The sequence below is a fragment of the Strix uralensis genome, chromosome 5, assembly GCF_047716275.1.
Source record: "Strix uralensis isolate ZFMK-TIS-50842 chromosome 5, bStrUra1, whole genome shotgun sequence".
Lineage (NCBI taxonomy): Eukaryota > Metazoa > Chordata > Aves > Strigiformes > Strigidae > Strix > Strix uralensis.
In genome coordinates, this window is record NC_133976.1 from 54,792,003 (window position 1) to 54,811,983 (window position 19,981).

A 19,981-nucleotide genomic window follows, 5' to 3' on the forward strand; every position below is an offset into this window, starting at 1 on the left:
GTAAAATCCATCAAGTTATTTTAGCCATGAAGCATACTGATGTGGAGATTACAGTAGACTTCTGTGAACTGTGTCTGAAACTTCAAAACAGGGGGCTTGAATGCCTTAAGTCTTTGTAGATGAATATAATTGACAAATCAAAATTTTGTTCTCTCAAAACCTTTTTGTTTGGATGTTGTGGCTTTTCTCTTGAATATGCAGAGCCTAATTGATGGGGTTATGTATATTTAAAGATGAGATTGAGACCAATAGGTAGACAGTTCTAATAAATTTGGGTGCCATCTAGCAGTCTTTGTGGTTGTGGTGTTGTATTCCTTATCAAGACACTGATTAGCGTACACATTTTTGAGTCTTGCCTGCATTTATTTTTTTGTGAAACAATAGCTGGTAGGAGGGAGGGCGCAGCAATAAAGGTTATATTAAGAAGGTCCAATTTCTTCCCACTTTGAGTCCTAAGCTCTTCCATATCTGAACAACTTAAGGTGTTGTATCTTCTCCCACTTTAAATTTTCTGGTCTCTGTTCCTCCAGCTGTTGAACTTGTCTTGAACATCAAATCCTTTCTTCCCTAATGCTACCTTTTGGACAACATTTTAGTAAAACAAGGAAAGATCCCTATATGTTGGCTATGATCATATTGAAGGGTGAGATACTGGAATTGGCTTTGACATACTCTGCCTTTAATACCAAGTTCTTCTCTGACTTGATGTTTTCTCAAAATGTAACCTCATTGCCATTTGGGGCATGCATTTCTTACTTGGCCTTTGTCCTTTTGGCTTTGTCTCCTTTCTCTGGGTTGATTCTTAATAGTTGATTCTGTCTCCCAACAAAGAAAAACACAGCTTGTTTTAGACAGTTGTGAAACCAAAAAAATTGAATTTGCAGCATAGCAGCTGACTCTCTTCTGTGGTCTCTGGATAATCATTTGGTATGGAGTTTTGAGGGGCTTCTGCTTCTGCTACTGTACCTTTTTAGAAGAGGGTCTGGCCTGTGTGGTATGGGTCTTGAATTCAGCATGTTGTAAAACTTTAAATTCTCCAAACACTGTGTACAAAATGAATTTAATCCCATACCCTGGCAACAGGCAATATGACTTAACAGTGCTGCCTCACATCTCTTTATGTGGATGCAGTGGTTGGAAGAGCATTTTGCTACACTTTTCCTCTTGATCTCACAGTATCTGAAAGGTTTAATGCCAGTTTTAAGTGTGGATGGCCTTACTCTTAATGGTAAGAGATGCATTAGTCCATTAATTTTCTGTCCTAGTTCTTTAAAGAAGACAGCTTGCTCACTTCATGGTTTTCATTGACGTTTGGCTTTCCAACAGCAGCTTGGCAGAAAGCATGGCAGGTGAACATCATCTTTTCTGTGCCACTGGTTAGATCTGTGGCTGTCTATAGCTGAAGCTTTCTCTGATTAGGTATAAATATGAAAAATAAGAAATCTGATAAAAATCCTGGCTGATACAACTTAGTTGTAGGTGCCACATGTGGCACCTCCAAAGGCCTGTATCTTTCCAGAGGGCTTCCTCTCAGAAGTGGATGTGTTACCCTGATATCAAGGTCACTCCTCATTTGAAAATAAAGGCCTGAACACTGCTTTGAAATTGTAAAATGAAAAGTACTGTTTGTAAATGACCTGACCTCAGCTGTTTCCAGCATTGCTTTTACTGACCCTTGCACAAACCCTGCGTGTCCTGTTTTCCTCAGCAAAGATGACTGTTCTTAGTGCAGCCTTCACCACTGAATGTTTTGTTCTTCTCATCAGTCCTTATGCCCACTGCATCCCACTTCTTTCCATGGAGGTTCTCAGGCCTCCACCCTGCTTCTTCAAGAGCTGCTTTGTGTTTGTGTGTATCCCCCACCCCCAAAATTAATTCTCCTTTTATTTCCCATCATAACTAATTTTCTGTTTCACTGGTGAAGAGTTTGAAGTGTTTAGCACAATATGAAACAAACTCAATTTGAAAATAAACTTTTGGCTTGCTTGCTTCTGTTGCTCTGGAAGTGTGGGGATTTTTCTAATGCACCCAGGGTGGTGCTGCTAGGTTTAAAATGAAGTAAATAGAAGTGGAATTTTGCATTAATTTCCAAAGTATTAAATCAGTGTCAAGATTGAAGTCACACTGTTTGAAACTTGCTATTGGATATTCCTTGTCCTACCTCTGGTGTCTTGTCCCTTAACTCCCGTATACTTTCTATGTAGTAATCTTGTCATGATCTCCGAGAACTTCATCCACAGCACCTGTCCTTTAAGTCCTGTTACTTCTCCATCTGTTCCAAAATCTCATCTTGCACACCCACCCTCCCTTCCCAGTGCTTTTTCAGTGCTAATATTGTGTTTTTAAAACCCTATAGAATTTTTTCTTATGATTGTAGGGGAGATACTGTTCCAAGTAAAGCTCAATATATAAATATCTGTGCTCTCATCTCTGGGAGCTTGGTTTTAAACTCTTATGAATTTCTTAATCTTTGATGGTAAGATTATTAGGGATGGCAGTGAAAGACAGACATCCTGCTTTATTGAGTAGCAAGATGCCTATTTTTAAAGGTATAATTTTATTTTGGAAGAAGAAAATGTGACAAAAAATAAAGTGTAAAAAACAAACAAACAAACAAAAAAAAAACCACCACAAAAAAAACAAACAGGGAAAAAAACCCAAAACAAAACAAAAAACAAACAACCCACCAAACCCCCAAACAAAAAAGAAAAACCCTGAACAACCTCTAACTTCTCTTGGCTGCAATACATCAGAGGAATGATTACTCATATTAACACTGCCAGATTTGAAATAAATGTGGTATTGGCTGAAATAGGTGGCCTGAGTGGCTGACCGAGTTTGCATCCTGGACCATCAGTCCTCACAGATTTTGGGTAACTCTTCCCCAGAAAAAAGGGAAAAACAAGCACATGAGAGGTATTTCACATCAAATTTCCTGACTGTTGGTGTCTGTAGTAGTGTCACCAAATAAGCTTCAGCTGCATTAAATGTTGGGCGTTTGTGTTTTAGAGATGAAAGACTGCACTTATTGCTTATAGAACAAGAACTTTCCCTTCCTCTTTAAGGCTGGTTCACCAAAAATTAGAAAGGCTGTTTCCTTTCATAAGTAACCCGTGAGATCTCGGGATGGCTCTGCAGTAGTGTAAGAAGAAGCTCTGTTGGCTGGTATAGCATGTGTCTCCCTCCTCCAGGAGACAGATGCTAGCCTCAGGATGCTATGTTCTCTTGAATACTTTTCTAAAATACAAACTGCTACTTCAAAGTATAAAGTAAACCACTAGCATGAGTTAAAAGATGTAATTAGTGATGTTAAAAACCTGACATTTTCCCTTTAAAGACTGGAAATTAGTAGAATTGGCAGTGCTACCTGTTAGTAGCAGTGTCTAATAAGACTCTTGAGCGTGGACCTGAAACTTTGACTTCTGAGTCAAGTCCTTCTCACAAAAATATCAATTATGACTGATGAATTTTAGCAAAAAGCACAGTTCATAGGCTTTCTATATAAACACATTTTGAAATGCACCAACTTGAACCATTGAGGAAGGGCAAACAATCTTTTTAAAAATTGTATTGGAGGAGGAGTGTAAATAAATATCCTGAAGGACTAACAGCAGTTGAAAGAGCAGCTTTACAAAAAGTGTTTCTCTTTCCCAGGATACCAAATCACATTTTTGAGGGGTGGGGTGAGGTGGTAAAATCTGATCTTACATCCTTTGCCATGTCTTGGTTCCTTCTACATCACAACCTCACTTGAACTTCAGCTTGTTTCCAAAAGAATTATATTTAAAAAAAACCCCATGTATTTAAAAAGTGGGTCACCTCTTTTAGAAGACAGCATTAAGTAATCAGAATGAATTTCATATTATGGAAGGTTTGTTTTTCTTCTCAGCTTTCTTGAAGTTTATCTAATGATTGAAGTATCTACAAATATACAGTTATCTGTTGTTTGTATACAAATATTAGTTGTTTGTTACAGATTTGGAAAAATTAAAAATGAGTTTATCATTTCTCAGAGTATGCATTCACTGTGCTAATGCTGGCCGCACAGCCTTGGTCAGAGGATTGATTGGGTACTCCTGGAATCCAGAACCTTGATAACTAGATAGACTCTTGCTAATTATTGATATAGCTCTGAAGGTCTGATTTTTTGCCAATTCTAGTTATTGTGTTGGCCATAGGGCAAATTCCATATACTTAGCTTTTATTTATGCATGCATCTATGTATGTACACTTCTGCACACATGAGTTTCATTTGAGGTCAAAGGGTTTTTTTATTGACAGATAGGATCAATCTGGTGAGATTAAACCCTGATGCAGGATCTAAGAGTAAGCAGCAGGTGTGCTTGGGTTAAAATGAACTTTGTTTTCTCAGATGAATGGAATTGCATGTCCTTCTGAGCTTTTTAATCGGTGTGTTCTGTATGTAGGCTTCAGGTATCTATTTCCTTTGTTTCAGTATCTTAAGACTTTGTGCGCTCAGTTTAGGTTTATGTTAATATTTACGATTATCAGTGGTGAGAACTGGTTATTTTCTTATGGGGTCCTTTTTGTTGGATGAAAAGCATCTTGTTATCTCCCATAAAAAAGAGGTTATTTATTGACTAAGGTGGAAGCATTACAGAATATATTGTCTTTTGTATGCAGGACAGTGGGCCTCAACTCGATTTAAGTCCTGCAGTTGACCAGCTACACATTTTTAGCAAGAAATGATTTAAAAGTCAGTAATAAAAAATGGTGGAATACTGTGGAAACATCTGATATGAAGTCAAGCATGTTTTTCAAAGCAAATTAGAATCTCAATTTGAAATCTACTTGAAGCTTAAAATTGGGTGGCTGGCTGCTATAATTACTTATTAGGTTTGGACTCTTGATCCATGGTAAGTATAAATCAATCACAAGAACTCCCCAGAATACTTAAAGTAAAAATTCTTTTGTCAAACCTAATAAAAATCTGACATTGTACATACCAACAAATACGAATCTTCCTACTGAGTATCTGAGATGAACTGTCCCCTCACTGGGGGTGATTTCCCATTGAATAGAAGATTGAATAGAAGGGATTTCCCCTGAAAATAAATTTTCTGACTCCTAACACTTTAGTCACAGCAAGCTTAAGTTGTACTGTCAGATCTTCATTAAAAAGCAAAATTGTTGAGAAAAACTTACTTCTCCTTTAAAGTAAACTTTAGAATTAAATATATTCCTCTTCTACTTGATAGTTTGACTTACTAGCATGATAAGTTGCACTTGATTTATCTTAAATTGAAAAATAGTGCTTTTTTGATGTACATGGCTATCTTTTAAATTGGGTACATGTGGAATTAATATAGCCATGGAAATAAATGTGGAATCCAGATAAAAGCTGCCTTACTTGCATTATTTTAAAGCTGAGGGCAGACAGGTGTTTCTTGAGTACTGAAGCCAATTTTGTAGGTGTGTGTATGTACAGATATGTGTGTGTATGTATGTATACTTCTTTTGTTTCCCCAACTTTCATGACCATAAGACTTTCATTTGAAATCTATGCTGTGGATGACACTTAGAATGCTGTTTTTGTGGATTGCCAAGTTGCTTCCTGTGTGTAAAGAATGTCAGTGAGGCTTTTAAATGTTCCCTTCAAACAGCTTTATCTTGTAGTGCTCCTGTCATTTGATATCTCCCTAATATGAAGTGGCTACTTGTATTCCTGATGGGCAGCGCTGCTGTTTAAATGTGAAAAGATTCAATCTTTAATCTGCCAGTGATGTTCTCAGGCCTTAGTGAATGGGTGAAACCTCTTTCTTTGGTTTAAGCCTTGTGGGATTCCTAGAAATCATAGATACACAGAATCAATGAGGTGTGAGAGTGAAGTCCTTAGGACTGTAGTGGTTTAAATGGGATTTTACTCATGGTTTTAAATTCCATGAGGAAACAAGCTTACTACTCGTATAAAGTGACACAGGTACAGTTTTATCATAACTGTTTTGTTGAAGGTTAAGTGTATAAACTTTGAATGAAGGGCTTTTGAGTTTATCTAATGTGATGGGCATAATTTCATTTTAGGATGTGGCAAATCATCCTCTCCTCTTCCCCCCTCAGAGTGAAATGTTGGACAACTTTTTGCAAAATAGAAATACTAATAGTGGAAAGTCATTTTGAGATGAAAACAGAGAAGCCCCAGTCACTTCTTGGAATAGGCTGTTTCATGGGAAGCACAGACTATCTGTGGTATCTGTGAAGATGGTAGCACAAAGTGCAGGCTGGGACTAACAGGGGTGTCACTGCAAAGGGTATGCTTTTCTGGTGGCCTCATTTGTTTCTAATCAAATTGAAAGACTACCAGTGAACTCTTTCTTGTAGTATTTCCTGTTCCTTTTATTTTCTCTTTCTTTTTTTTCCTCCCTCCTGGGCCCAACTTTGTCATTCTGGTTGTCTTGCCAAGGCTTCAAAACTGTTACTGTACAGTGTCTTTGAAGATTTCACAAAGGCCTTCTTACAAGGAGGTCATTGCAATAGCCATTCTATTACTGAATACCCCTTGATACCCTCTTCACTACTTTTGTTGCCACTCTGTTCGGTCAGGTATGTGACATTGCTTATAAGTTTATTTTTCTCTCATATGATGATTTTACTCTGAATTTCTTTTGCTTATTTGAAGCTTTTCTGTAACACTGTTGTGTGCCTTGGTCACACACATGGCATACTGATGGGTTCTTAAAAAAGAATTAAATAACTGCAGCCTAGATTTGCAGGACTGCTTGCTTTTCAGCAGGACTAGAATATTTAGGACTCTTGGCATAAAGATATTTAATGGTTTTACACAATTAGTATGAAACTGGTCTCTTGTAATAGCTTGGAATGTAATTTTGGCAGAGCAAAGAAATACACTTTCTTTACACTTACTGTGATGGTTGTGTGATCTTTGCTATTAGTTGTATTTATTTAAGCATATACTGTGTGAATTTTGATATGGATTTGACCATAGACTTGTATCAGAATTGGGGCAAGTCTCTGTAGGACATTGATTTTAGTGAGCTTGTCTCCCACCAAGTAAAGTGTAAGACATGCTCTCTTATTACCCTCAGTATAAAAGATCAAGTGCGTCAACATCACAAATGTGGTGTGGCCAAGTCTGAAACACCTTTGGGTCTAGATTGTGGTGTCATTTGTCAGAATTTATGAAGTCACGGAACAGCCTGTGTCAATGCAGCTGCTGCTCCTGCAGATGTCTTCTAAAATACTGATAATGTCAACAGAACAATGTTTCTGGCTTGGCCATCATCCTCTTTGCTGTCTCTCCCCCAAATAATACACACTGCTTTGCCTGATTTGAAGGAATAATGTTAAGACATTGCAGGTAGAGGATATTGAAGTAACACTACCAGACTGTCTGGTAGGACGTCATGATGGGGCAATTATTTTATTTAGAAATTCATTAAACAACTGGCTTTAATACAGATGAATGTTCAGGCTTCTCAATCATATTCTATTTTAAGCTAAATTTAAGTTTTAATTTAAATTGGGTGGATAGCCTAAGTTTGTGATGAAGCTTCTTTTTTCTTCCCTTTGCTTGCTTTCAGACAGTGGTTGACTTTGAAAATTTTGCATACAAGTGCTTTTCTTTCATGTTGGCATACTACCTCAGACACATGAAAAAGTTCAGTGCTAGAACTGTGGGACCTGTTCACCTCTGAAAGCACAAGTTTCCACTAGTCCACATAGGGTTATGAAATGCATATCAGGGGAAGACTGGAGTCCAGAACGTGTGCTTGAGTCTGTTTTTCATGTGAACACTGGTGTTTTCAGTGACGCTTCACCAGGTTATTCTCTCCTCTTGGAGACAAAGACGAAGCATGTGGGGAGGAATCTACAATTTATCTTGGTGTGTAAAATTGTTTTATTGCAGTCAGCTGTGTCGTAACATGTTTTCTTCTGTGTTTTCCCACTGTCCGTGGACATACTGTTTTAAATTAGGATGAGGCTAAGGAAGGAGACAATGTTTCCACTCCTTGAGAGAGGGGAAACAGTGGTGCATTGGTTCTCATGCCCTGGGGTTACGATGTCCAACTGAGAAGTCTGCTAGCTAGTTAAAAAATTACTCTCTTCTACCAATTAAGTTTAGAAGTATGGAAAGATAACAGACAGGTGCTGTTTCAGTAGATGTGTATTAACTGAGAGCTAACCTTTTCTCATTTTAAACTATGGTACTAGCTTCATGGTGAAGCATAAACTTAATTAACAAAAAGGACAAACTAGCTGAGGGATGAGCAGTAATTTCTTCTGAAGATACTTGACTTTCTTCAGGTGGTGGAAGTAACTCCTGCCTCTGGGGCTGACTTGCATTTTCATTTAGGCTCTTGTTTAAAACTTGTCAGACTCCAGCGAAGACATGCTGGTTTAATTGTTTGGTTTGGGTATTGCTGTATGGTGCTTGGAGATTTCTCATGTACTTGGGTTGCATCAGGAGTTTTTTAACTGGGTGTTTTACCTGTCATAGCCAGTAACTGAGGCCTCAGAGGGCAGTCCAGGGTATGTTGTAGAGCATTCTCTATTGATCCCATCTACTTTAACACCTTAATGCATTTTAATCCCTTACCAGATCCCATATTACAAGATTAATTGCAGTGTTTCTCCTTGGAGGCTGGGAGTCTGACAAGGCTGTGAAACTTTAGTCATGTTTGTTTTGTTGTTTGGGGTTTTTTTCTATTCTGTGCATTTATTAGCCAAGCTGGAAAACCCTTTTACATACACCTGAATAATGTGTTGCTTGCTTTTTCTTTGGTGTCAGAGGGCAATGTTTTTGTCATAGCTTGCCTTTCAGCTCCACAAACCCAGCTATCTGGGAAGGACCATAAATCTTTTGGAAATCTTTGTTTTGTCACTTTTGTACCCAGAAGCACAAGATTTTAATAAATAAACTTCCTTATTGCTAGCAAATAATACAGTTTTAATAGATATTGAATACTTCTAGGCCTTTCTTTTTTTGACTTCTGTGATTCCAAGTGGATTTTGTACTGACAGTTGAGATAAAGGACAGTCTTCCTTAGTTTCTTATTTTCTTTTGTTCTGTGTTAGAGAGAGCACACACCAATGGTGCACTACGCCTGTGTCAGATTAATTTCTCCTCACCAGACAGCGCCAGCCTTTTCAGTTCCATGAAAATCTTGTGCATCACCTGCTTGCTATCTTTCTGGACTGTTATGTATGCTGTATTATGTCTTTGTTAAATGGAGAATAATTGACAAAAATATGTGTATTTTCTTAGGCCAAGGTGGCCTAATGCCCTACTACATTTATTTTCCTATCCCATTCCTTATGACCTCTTCCTGGCTTTGTCTTCATTAGACTTCCTCAATAACACGTTGCAGATGTGTAGTTCGCTACACGGTTTTTTTGCACATGAACTTTGAAGGCATGTTGGGGGTTAGTAATGTCCATGATTAAGATCACCATGAGCTTGCAGATCCTCCGATCACAGTTACTGTGCTGAGTATGTTCACTCATGCGTGGTCCTGGTAAGCATCTTGTGTGTGCTTTTTGCCTTGTAGTAGAAGATAGTAGTTAAACTGAGCTGTATGTCTTTGCACAAGCTGTTGGAAGCAGCGGTGAGAAAATAAAGTGGGAACTAATGGTGTACCATGCAGAATCCGTTGCACAGTTTTCTGTGATGGTGAGCTGGCTACTTCTGTCCCAAGAAGTGAATTTAGAATTTGTCTCAAATAGGCTTATGGATGTTCAAGACGGTTGTGAGCAAATATCTGTTGCGGATATTTCTAATACTTTTTAAAATTTCTTTTCTTAAGCCCCAGGATCACAGGTTTGAATGAAAAATGTGTTGCACCAAACTCTTTAAAACTGCTTATTGTGTGCATTAGTATTGCAGAGAAAAAAGTGAGAGCTCTAGAGGGAGGAGTAGATTTGATTTACATCAGGAGAAATGAAAGTACAAATGGAAGCCAGTTGTATGCACTATGGCTCGTTAAAGAACAAATTGCTGATAGGCCTGGGTTTTTTTCACCCAAAGTGACTTGTACACCAGGCCCCACAGAGCACAGAGTGTGGGTACAGCCACACTTACATTTGGAGGCTTATTGCATCTGTGTGCTAAGGTGTTACTAAAAAGCTGGTCTTAGGTTACTTGCTTGGGGCAGAGCTGCAGTTCTGTTACTACTATTTTTTCTCCTGTAGCACTTAAAATTTTAGTCTTTAGATGTAACATGATGCATGTAGTAACAGGCAGGCTTTTGGTTTACTTCCACTACCTAATTTTTGACTTGTCTTTTCTTTGTTTATGGGAATACTTTAGGAGTTGTCTGTCTTCCCCATGGAGGTACCTCACACTGTAACCTCCGAGGAAGAGTGATTTCCGAGCCTCAGCCAGTGAGTGGAGATAACAGCAGTCAACTGTAAACCTTCCAGAGTCTGTGGTCAAACATATTCTGCAAACTTGCCCAGGCACAGAGGATGGTTTTCGTAGTACACTCTTTACACCTGTGCTTTTATCCCTGCCCAGGCTCCATACACAGCATCAAGTCTGTCTGGCCATGGACATTCTAGGTTTCTGTCAGCTGCTGTCCTGCTATGTGGGGACACTTATGCATGTGCTAGAACAGCTACATTAGGTGTGCATAGGGTTAGAAATGAATGCATTGCTCGGACAGTTGTCTTAGGCAAAGTTGTTAGAGCAGATTTGCATAGTAATTTGTTTTGAAGTTCAGCTGGTGATGTGGACTGAGGTATGACTTGCTGTGATTTGTGATTGAAGTTGCTTGCTGTAATTCTGTACAGAAGCAGAATCTTATATGAAGTTTATTCTAAAGAACTTGCTTTTTCTAGTTACAAAAAGTTAATCACTCGAGACATTAGTTCTTTCCGAGCATTCAGCTTTACAAAAATTGCTAAGGTAGGTTTTGTTAGCAAGTGAGACTGCTTTCTTTAGTCTCCACAGTACAGAGTTGCAAGTTAGTGATACCCTCTATATTTCATTGAAGATAAATCTCTTCCATTGTTGATGAAGTAGCAGTATTACATAAGTGTCATCAAGGTCCTTTCTTCAGTTATGACAGGCAGAGATAGTTTGGAAAAAAAAAAGTAAAAAAGCTGTATTCTGTGACAAAAAGTGCATACTGCCATTGTACTACCCAACACTTTCTTTTCAAATATATTTGACCACAAGTTGATGAAGCATGACTTTCTGTATTGGCTGATAAATACTAGGATGATTGTGTCTGGTTGGTTTGGTTTGCTTTGAGATACCTAAAGCAGGAGATAGATTGTAGAACCTGATAGTCTGTTCTAGATAGCATGCTTTAATGTTTGTGTTCAGGGATCATTTGTTGTAGTGCTCATAGCCATGTTATCCTGTTGTCCTTTTCAATACATGCCCTGAAACATTTAGGCAAACAGTTGAGACTTGTCTGTTTTGGTGTCCAGCTGGTTTGCTTCTAACCAAAGTTTTGAGGATGTTGCTGTGTCGGGAATTATTCTGAAAGGTCTCTAAAGAATTTTCACTACTGTTCTTCAACTGCAAGAGGAAATTGCACTCCCTCCAACTTCATGAAAATCTAGTTACCATTTCCTTCAGAAGAACATCTGTAGGGCTGTGAATGAGCGAGCTGTAACAAACAACTTCTATGATATTCCTCCGCCTCCCTGGTTCATCGTGTTCGGTTTCTATTGCAAAGCCCTACCTAGCCTTTCTTCACTTTAATATACTTCAAAGAAAACAACCCTTTCGAGCCTGCTGCCCATTAATAAAGCAGCCAAATTGGGTTATCTAGCTTGCAACAGAGGTATTCTCATAAAGAATCTGGTAGGTTTTCCCCTATTACTAATAGAGGGAGAGCGCTGTGCCCTTGAATAATCAAGTCTCTGAACTGACAAAAATGGGGAAATATGAATTGGGGAAGGAGTTAAATCTTTCTCCCACTCCCTTACACTTGGTTTAAAACCTGCCAGCCTCTCTGAATAATTCATCAGTCATATAAACTTTGACCCTAGTTTTTGGACAGGGAAAGTATTAAATGCTTAGCTTAAAAAGTAAAAACAAAATCCCATACCCCACCAAAGAAGGACATCTGTTTCTAACTTCAGCTTTTTATTTTTTTATCTTTCATTTTTTTTGTTGGTAAATCTCCCAGACAACAGCAGTTCTGTAGAGAGTTTAAATATGAAGGAATGGCAGGACGGGCTAAGGGCACTTCTACCGAACATTAACATCAACTTTGGTGGACTGCCCAATGCTTCTTCCCCCTCCAACGCCAACCACAGTGTACCAACGTCCAACACTGCCACCACCGACAGCCTGAATTGGGACAGCCCTGGCAGCTGGATGGACCCCGCAATCATCACAGGTAACCGTTTCTCACTCCTTCAGCTCTGCTGGCAAACCATCAAATGGGTATTTGGCACAAACTGATTTACATCTGGAAAAAAAGAAAAAGTCAGTATGCGGTGGTCTCTTCCAGCTTCCATCCACAAAACCTCAAGGATCCAGGAATTTTTGTGGAACTGCTAGGTATAACAGTGTCACTTAGGTCTTTGCAATGCATGCCCAGGACCTTTGCAGGCAGTCAGGCTGATCAGCGCTTATCTGTAGGGTCAACGTAGGTGTCCCTTCTGCTGGATGGCATGTCCGGTATGTGCGCCGCTGGTCCTGAGGCACTGAAGGCATTCACTGGACTTTGTTATTTAAAAAGGGACATACTCCACTTGTTTATAAAGCTCTCTTTTATAAGGCTGTCTGGTTGTGTTTCCCTGTTAGAGAGGCTGAAGCGTGATTCAAGTAGGCAGAGTAGGAGGTGAAGCATGTAGTGTACTGGTGGTTTGGTGTCGTAAGGTCACGTCAACAGGGATGCAGTGCTTGTGCAGGATGTTTGATAGAAAAATGTGTGTGTTATGAAGTGCTCTGAGGGGGAACTTTCTCCTATCTGGATTTAATGTTAAATGTTTTGCGGGCAGGGTAATTATAATATAAAATGTGTTCTCTGTTCAAACTAATCATGTTTTCTCACTGTTGCTTTTTGTTAGGTTAAATTGACCTCCTTCATGCTCAGCTTATTGCTTCTGCTCTGACTTGTCTGTATCCCTGTTTTTTTTTCTTCTCTTCATAGGTATCCCAGCCTCCACAGGAAACAGTTTAGACACCCTTCAAGATGACAATCCTCCACATTGGCTAAAATCTCTTCAGGCCCTCACAGAGGTAGACGGCCCCAGTGCAGCACCATCACAGACGCACCACAGTAACCCCTTCGGCACACAGATCCCTCTGCACAGAGCCAGTTGGAATCCCTACTCTCCTCCTTCAAACCCCACCAGCTTCCATTCCCCACCTCCAGGCTTTCAGACAGCCTTCAGACCCCCCAGTAAAACCCCCACAGATCTACTACAGAGCTCAGCGCTGGATCGTCACTAGGAAAGAAGGAAAAAGAAAAAAAGAAAAATAAAACCCAAAACGTTAGAAGTGCAGGAAGTGTCCCACCCTGACTCCTCCCCATGCCCACCTACTGTTCCCTGTCATATCTTTCTTTCTGAAGAATCCAGTTCCTGATCAAACTTCCCCCCCAAATGCAATGCCATCACAGGGTCATGACCGTATCTTTTCGTTAAGTTTCTGCTGAGCCAGTGTTTGAAATACACTGTTTGAAATATTTTCTAACCATTCTAAGGTTAAAAAAAAAGAGAGAGAGAAATCAAAATGCAGTCTCAATGCTTAAGGAGAATATTACTGTCTTATGTCTTTTGCACATGAGTATTTCTGCCTAGTGGAAAAGTGTCAATCTGCAGTAGGGGAAAAATGCAATGCAGAATCAAATGCAGAAACATGAAAAAGTTATTTAATTTAAATGAAGTTACTGAACATGTGGGGCAAGCAGTGGCCTAGCATTTATTTTGCATTCAGTGTGGCACTACACAGAGAAATGCTATGTTGGGGTTTTTTTTGAGAAGGAGATTTCATTGTGTCAGTCAGAGTTTGACATGAAGTGTGTTGAAAGACGAAACACTTATAGCTATGAGTAACTGGCATGTTGCTAAAGAGTGGTTTAAAGAGGAGAGAATAAGATTTTTCTTTAATTTTGGCTTTAGATTTAAAGTAAACTTTAATGTTTTAAAAGTATTCACAGATTTAATACCTAGTGTATACATAATATAAGCAGCTGAAACATGAGTGGTATTTACTTCAGTCTTTCTGTCTCCTCTGTCAGTCTCTCTTTCTTTTTTTTAAAAAAACAAAGATTCACCTGATTAGGGCACTCTGGGATAGCACTGCATTGGGGCCACATGATCACCATCAGGAGCAACCTCTGACCTCCTCTGCCTGCAGCTTTTACTTAACCCTGTAGTTTCTGGACGTTTGTGCAGTACTGAAAAGACAGGAAAAAAACAGATAAATAAACATGGTTATAACCTGATGCTAAAACTAAAACCAAGGAAATGTACCTCTTTCTTCAGAATTAAAACTAAAATCTTAAATAAAACAGAAAACTTGATGATGACTTTGTGTTTGCTTTTTGTTTTTTTAAACTTGGATTTTTAATTACTGTGTCTGATAAAACCGTATGTCATTGCATGTGGGATTTTTTTTCTGTTCATCTAAACTGGAGCTACTCTTTCATGGAAATACTACTTTGCATGGTGACTTCTGTATTGAAGGGTGGAAAAAGCATACACACTTTAAATTGTTCAAGGGATTCTGTTGTCTGTACTCATGTCAATAGCTAGAGGCTCTTGTCTCTAACCTTTATAGGTGGTATCCTTCTAAATCTGAAAAACTTGTTTATACTTTCTGAATCAAATGCCATATCACTTGGGACAGATAGCATGCAGTAATGTGTCTGAAGGTGTGGCAGAGAATTCTAGTTAAAACTCCCTGTGTCCGTTGGCATCCTTGCTTAAAGGTGTGAAATATTGCTGCACAGCAGGGGATAAAGAGCTCTTATCATACAGAATGCATCCAACAAGCTCTTATACTTGCAGTGAGAGATATTTAAAACCAGCAACCTTGTGATTGGGGTGCTCATGAGGATAGCAGAGAGCCTAAAATCCTAGAGATGCCTGTGCAGAAGGATTTCTTACCTGGTGTGAGTTGTATAGTTCAGGCTGGCTGCCCTCCTAAAATGTTTGCTGCAGGCAGGGGTGAGGGAGGGAATTCCCACTGCTGAACTGTGGGCACCTAATGGGGGTCGGGGGACTGGCCTTTCAAGGTCCAGGGAGTGGGAGCAAGTCCTGAATTGATTGCTGGACAGGGGAACCAGGCATTGAATCTGCATAAAGTGACTCTACATATCTTGCTTTATACAACATCACTTGTTAGCAATTGCCAGCTTTTGCTCTTCTCTCACCTGTGTTGCCGTTTAGCGGTGTATTTATCTGTGTTAAGGAACTGCACGTACTGTTTCTGGACGGGCATCGGTGCTGCAGGTCACTTGTATGCCCTGGTTGCTTGGGAGAATGTGCACATCCTTTGTCAACACTCCCCTGCAAAGCAAACAATGTTTTTGTCACTCAGCCCCTGCACAATCCCCTGCTCTAACTGATGGTGGTGGAAGGAGAAGTAGGCTGGGAATGTCCTCTCCTGTGGCACTGTCTGCTGCTGGCACTGGGGATGCAACCCAGTGGGAACAGTCTGCTGGAGGTGCTGGTGAAGATGCAATGGGCTTTTTTTTTTTTCCTCTCTCCTCCCCCAGTTGTTAGACACAAACATTTTTGCCCTTTAGCATTTCTCTTTCAGAAGGGTACCCTTCCTGACCCTGACAATAAGCAAGCTTCACAAAGCAGTTGTAACTGCTTCCTATGTACCACAGCAATTCCTGAAGCTATGGCCTTCTTCAGTTCTTGATTTGTCTTTGTCACAGTTTAGGATGTGCTGAGGTAGACCTGTGCCTGTAGTCTGCTACCACTAGAAAATAGGCTTTGGTGGTTCAGGAGAGCGCTTATTCCCTGCTGCCATACAACAGCTTGTGTGACTGGCCTACTGACAAACAGCCTTCAGCAAAAGGTTTGTAACTAGAATGATTTTTCTCTTTATGGTGCTGCTTCCCCCCCCCCCCCCAAGAAAGACTTCTTCGTGGGTAACATTGGTGTTATTAGCATTAGAATATATCAGTGTTCAGGTTGATGTGTGGGGGTGCTGCTTCTGCCTCTTTTAGCCTAGTTTTATCTACTGTCTGATGCTGATTCCTGCATTCCCTCCAGTTTTTCACTCTGTTCAACCGTGTGGAGCTCAGTTAGTTTCTCCTGAGGTTTTTGTTGTTGATGGACTCTTCCTGTGACAAGAAGTTCTGTACAGGAACCTTTATTGAAAGGAGACCATCCATGTTTCTGCTTGTCCGTGAGATCATCCCAGTGCATGGTCTATTGTTGTTCTATATATTGTATGGATGCTTGCAACTCTTCCTTGCATTAAGCAAAGAGCAGTGCTTGACCAAAAGGCTGGTGACCCAGGACGAGCAACACATTTGGTAGATGGTGTCTGGTGGAAATGAAATTTGAGAAAGAGGATGGACCAGACTCCTCATCCAAAATGGATGTGAACGTGTGTTGAGGGAAAGAGAGTTGTTAGCCATGAATGTGTTGGTAGTTGTACTGATTTTTCAAAGAATTCTCAATTCAAGCATAGTACTTTGGGACTCAGCAGTGCTGGACTGATACTAAGGGTTTCTGGCTGCTTGCTTTTTTTCTTTTTAATAGCTAATAAGGGAATGATCTTTCTCTGAATTAAGCAAGGGAGTATAATGCCACCTTCTAGATAAGGTGAAGAGCCATTGCATAAATTCCTTTTCCTTCCTTTTATAACTTCCATTCCTATTTGCAAGTCAAGCGTAAGCAGGTATTTGCCCTTATAAATGCAGCATCTTGACAGGGCTGCTCTAACCATACTTAAAACACCATTGCCTGCTTTCATGACAGTTTTTAATTACGAGGTTGAGTTGCATTCTACTTCCTGAACTCCAAACTTTTGTTTTCCTTCCCCTCTATCATAGACTCTGTTGTCCAAAAAGTTTTTTTCTCCCTGAGATGCTCATTTAATCATAGGCATACAAAATGTTGGATTTTAGGGAAAATGCAGTGTTTGGTTGCTTTTGTGGGGGGTGGTTTGGTTTTGTTTGGGTTTTTTTAGTGTTGGTTTTGGTTTTTTTGGCTTTGTGTTTTTGTTCTGTTTTGCTTTGGGTTTTTTACAGTTCAGTAGAGCTGGCCATGCTGCTCTGGAGAGTTTTGGGTTGAACACCTTTTTTTCTTCTGGGGGGAGAAGGGGTCATGCACCAATTTCCTCCCTCACCCTTGCAAAGGAGCTTAGAAGAATACACTTGAAAAGACTGCAGAACAATTGCCTGGGTGCTTCTTGTTCATCCCTCTCCTTAGGGTACATGGAATTTGCCAAGGAGCTTAGGTTTGGTGTTGGTCTCCAGCATATGTAAATCCACTGTGTGGCAGGTGCTGTATTGTCTGGGATCAAATCCCTCTGGGGAAAGCTGTAGTGCTAGAATAAAACTTGATGCCCAGAACTGAGGTGTGTTAAGAAATGCGGAGCGGTGGCACAGAGCTTGAAGGGCCAGGGGACTGGAGTTGTCACCAGCCCTAGTTGAAGGGGGTTGTAGGTACTTGTAACTTCTTGAAGGGAATGAACTCTCCAGTCCAGCTGCCAGTGACATGGATTTTAGCATACACAGAGCAAATAATGTGAAGTGTCATTTGACATGAATCCATGCATTAAAAGTAGTTGTTGCTTTAAATATTCCAACAGTGTGTGACTGTATGGCTAGCTATAGAAGTGCTTTCCACTTCACTGATTTATTATCATCTGTTCAAGCTGAATGTGGGTGTAGTAACTGTAAGAACTTGTGCTCCTTCCTCTTCACCCAGCGTATCTTTTTCCCTACTTTGGGACATTGCACAGATGAGAAATAGCTCTCAGGTCCTCTTCTGTTTATGGCTGTGACTGTAAACAAAGCTCCTAAGAAGGAATAAAGTGAAGTATCATCATAGCTTTGGGTGACAGTGTAAGAAATGGTGTAGCTTCAATATGCTCTGATCTACATGTGAGAACACTGTATATGACCAAGATCTTCATCTTCCCTTCTTTATGGCGTTTGCCTTTGCCATAGGCTTACTGCTGTTACGTTTGTGGTGAAGTGAAGGCTCCTGAGATGGAAAGGACCAAATGAGGTTCTTGCCATACAGGGAGCTCGAGCAGCTTGTGGGGATGCAGGAGTCTGAACTGCTGCGTTGTGTAGAGGTTTGAGGTGAGTTGGGTGATCCTGGCAGCAACAGATTTGTTACTGGATTTGCTGATGAAAAGCACTGGTTTAGAGTGCTCTGATGCAGTGATAGTAGGTGTGGAAGTCATTTGAGCAGAGGTGGTGTCGTTGTGGAGGAAAACAGTATAGAAAAGTCCTTGTTAATCTAAAGTAGATGGGAAACTGATCTGTCTGACCTGTGGTGGTCACAAGGAGTCCATCTCCTGCAACACAGACAAGGTGGAATCTCAGTGGGATACCGTCATCACAGTTACTGTTGCTTTCTCCTGTGAAATCTTACTAGATTACTATTTCTTTAAGCCCAGCCCTCAGACTTACAAATTTGACAAATACCTCTCCATTTCAGAGATGCTTGAAGAAGAGGATGGGATTTGCTCAGCTGTCTCCGCATTTTACCAGCACAGCAACACTTAAAATGGTAGTCTGGAAAGCTTGTATTGGCAGAGGATGGTCATTCTTTTCAAAATCACAATTAATATCTTTTTGGAGTTTCATGGCTTTAGTATTTGAATGCTACAGGTCCCAGCATTAACTTTGCCCAGATCTTCAGAGAGGGGCTGAAACCTCTTCTGTCAGGGCCAACAGTCGTAGGAGGCTGGTACCCTGAGCTTCACTGAAGAGTAAAGTTGTGACCAAAACTTGTTTAGCTCTTTCTAGATAAGCCCGCAGGCTGAAGTTTCCAGTATGGTGTCTGAAACTTAAAAACCTGTTGTAAAAAAAACTGAGGGTGCTTTCTCCCTTTGTCCAGACACTGAGCAGAAAGCAACTGCTTGTGAGGCTTGCCTGGGACAGAATCAGCAATGAGCTGGCCTTGCAGCTGTCCCTGTCCCTCTTCTGATGGTTTCCTCCAGTTCCAGGGCCCACCTTTCTGTACACTATACATTGCATGTGTATAATTTAAATAAAAAATAAATAGAAATGTGATAGATAATGTTTCACATAATTGGATATTGCATTTGATGTTGCATAAAACATTGCAACTAAACCTCTTGGAGCGTCAGCTTTCCTGTAAGGAGGCCAGGATCTTAGACAGCTGGAAACCCACTTCCCTAGCATGGAGAAAGGTGAAGTCTCTCTGCTGGTCTGCAGGGGGGGGAATAGTGGGGAGGGCAGCAACCTCATGTATTGCTCTGCTGAAGAAATGTTGGATAGATGGTGGCTCCAACAAACCACTGAGTAATGTGTCAATGTGTGGGATTATAGGCTTGTGAGGTTTGTTTCTTCCCATTTACAAACTACTTAAAGCTTCTGCGTAGTTACCTACCTTCTCCTTCCTCTTTTGGCAAATAAATGCAAACGGTGCTTCTTGTTGCCTTACTGATGCTGCCTTCCTAGGGTGAAGCTGAGTGTGGCTCTTTACAGCTTTAACTGGTCTCTTTGCCAAGCTGGTCCAAGGTGAGAAGGAACTGAGGCAAAGCTAAGGGATTGGGAGGGAAACTTGTGGTAGAGTTGGGCTTCCTGCCCTTAACCCATCTTTCTTCTGTTGGTTTCAGTCCTCTGCAAGCTTGAGGAAGATCTGGCTGTGCTCCTCCAGGCTGGAGGAACTTAGGGCTAAGTCTGCCAAGGTTTTCGGATCAAATTTGTGTGGTGGAAAGCTTAACTTTGCACACAAGTCAGGAAAACGTTACCCCAAGGAAATTTTTCAATTTTGTCAAGTAAATTTTTTTAAATATCAATTGTATAAAATGCTTGTTTCAAGTTGACAGTTTCCTCTCTGTGAAAAACTGTCATTTTTTTATTGAAAA

General features: G+C 40.3%; 1 protein-coding gene across 15 annotated transcripts in view; it reads left to right on the forward strand.

Annotated features, from left to right (window-relative positions):
* The window catches only part of CNOT4 (CCR4-NOT transcription complex subunit 4), an 82,013-nt gene extending 67,539 nt beyond the window's left edge, over positions 1-14,474 (forward strand). For 11 of the 15 annotated variants that reach the window (XM_074870862.1, XM_074870870.1, XM_074870869.1 and 8 more), the window contains 2 exons: positions 12,120-12,332; positions 13,092-14,474. In XM_074870862.1, the coding sequence (XP_074726963.1) occupies positions 12,120-12,332; positions 13,092-13,393 (515 nt within the window). In that variant the 3' untranslated portion in view covers positions 13,394-14,474. Of the gene's footprint in view, positions 1-10,285; positions 10,761-12,119; positions 12,333-13,091 lie in introns of those variants that run through there. The other 4 variants (XM_074870872.1, XM_074870873.1, XM_074870875.1 and 1 more) reach the window with 2 other exon arrangements.
* The last annotated feature ends 5,507 nt before the right edge of the window (positions 14,475-19,981 follow it).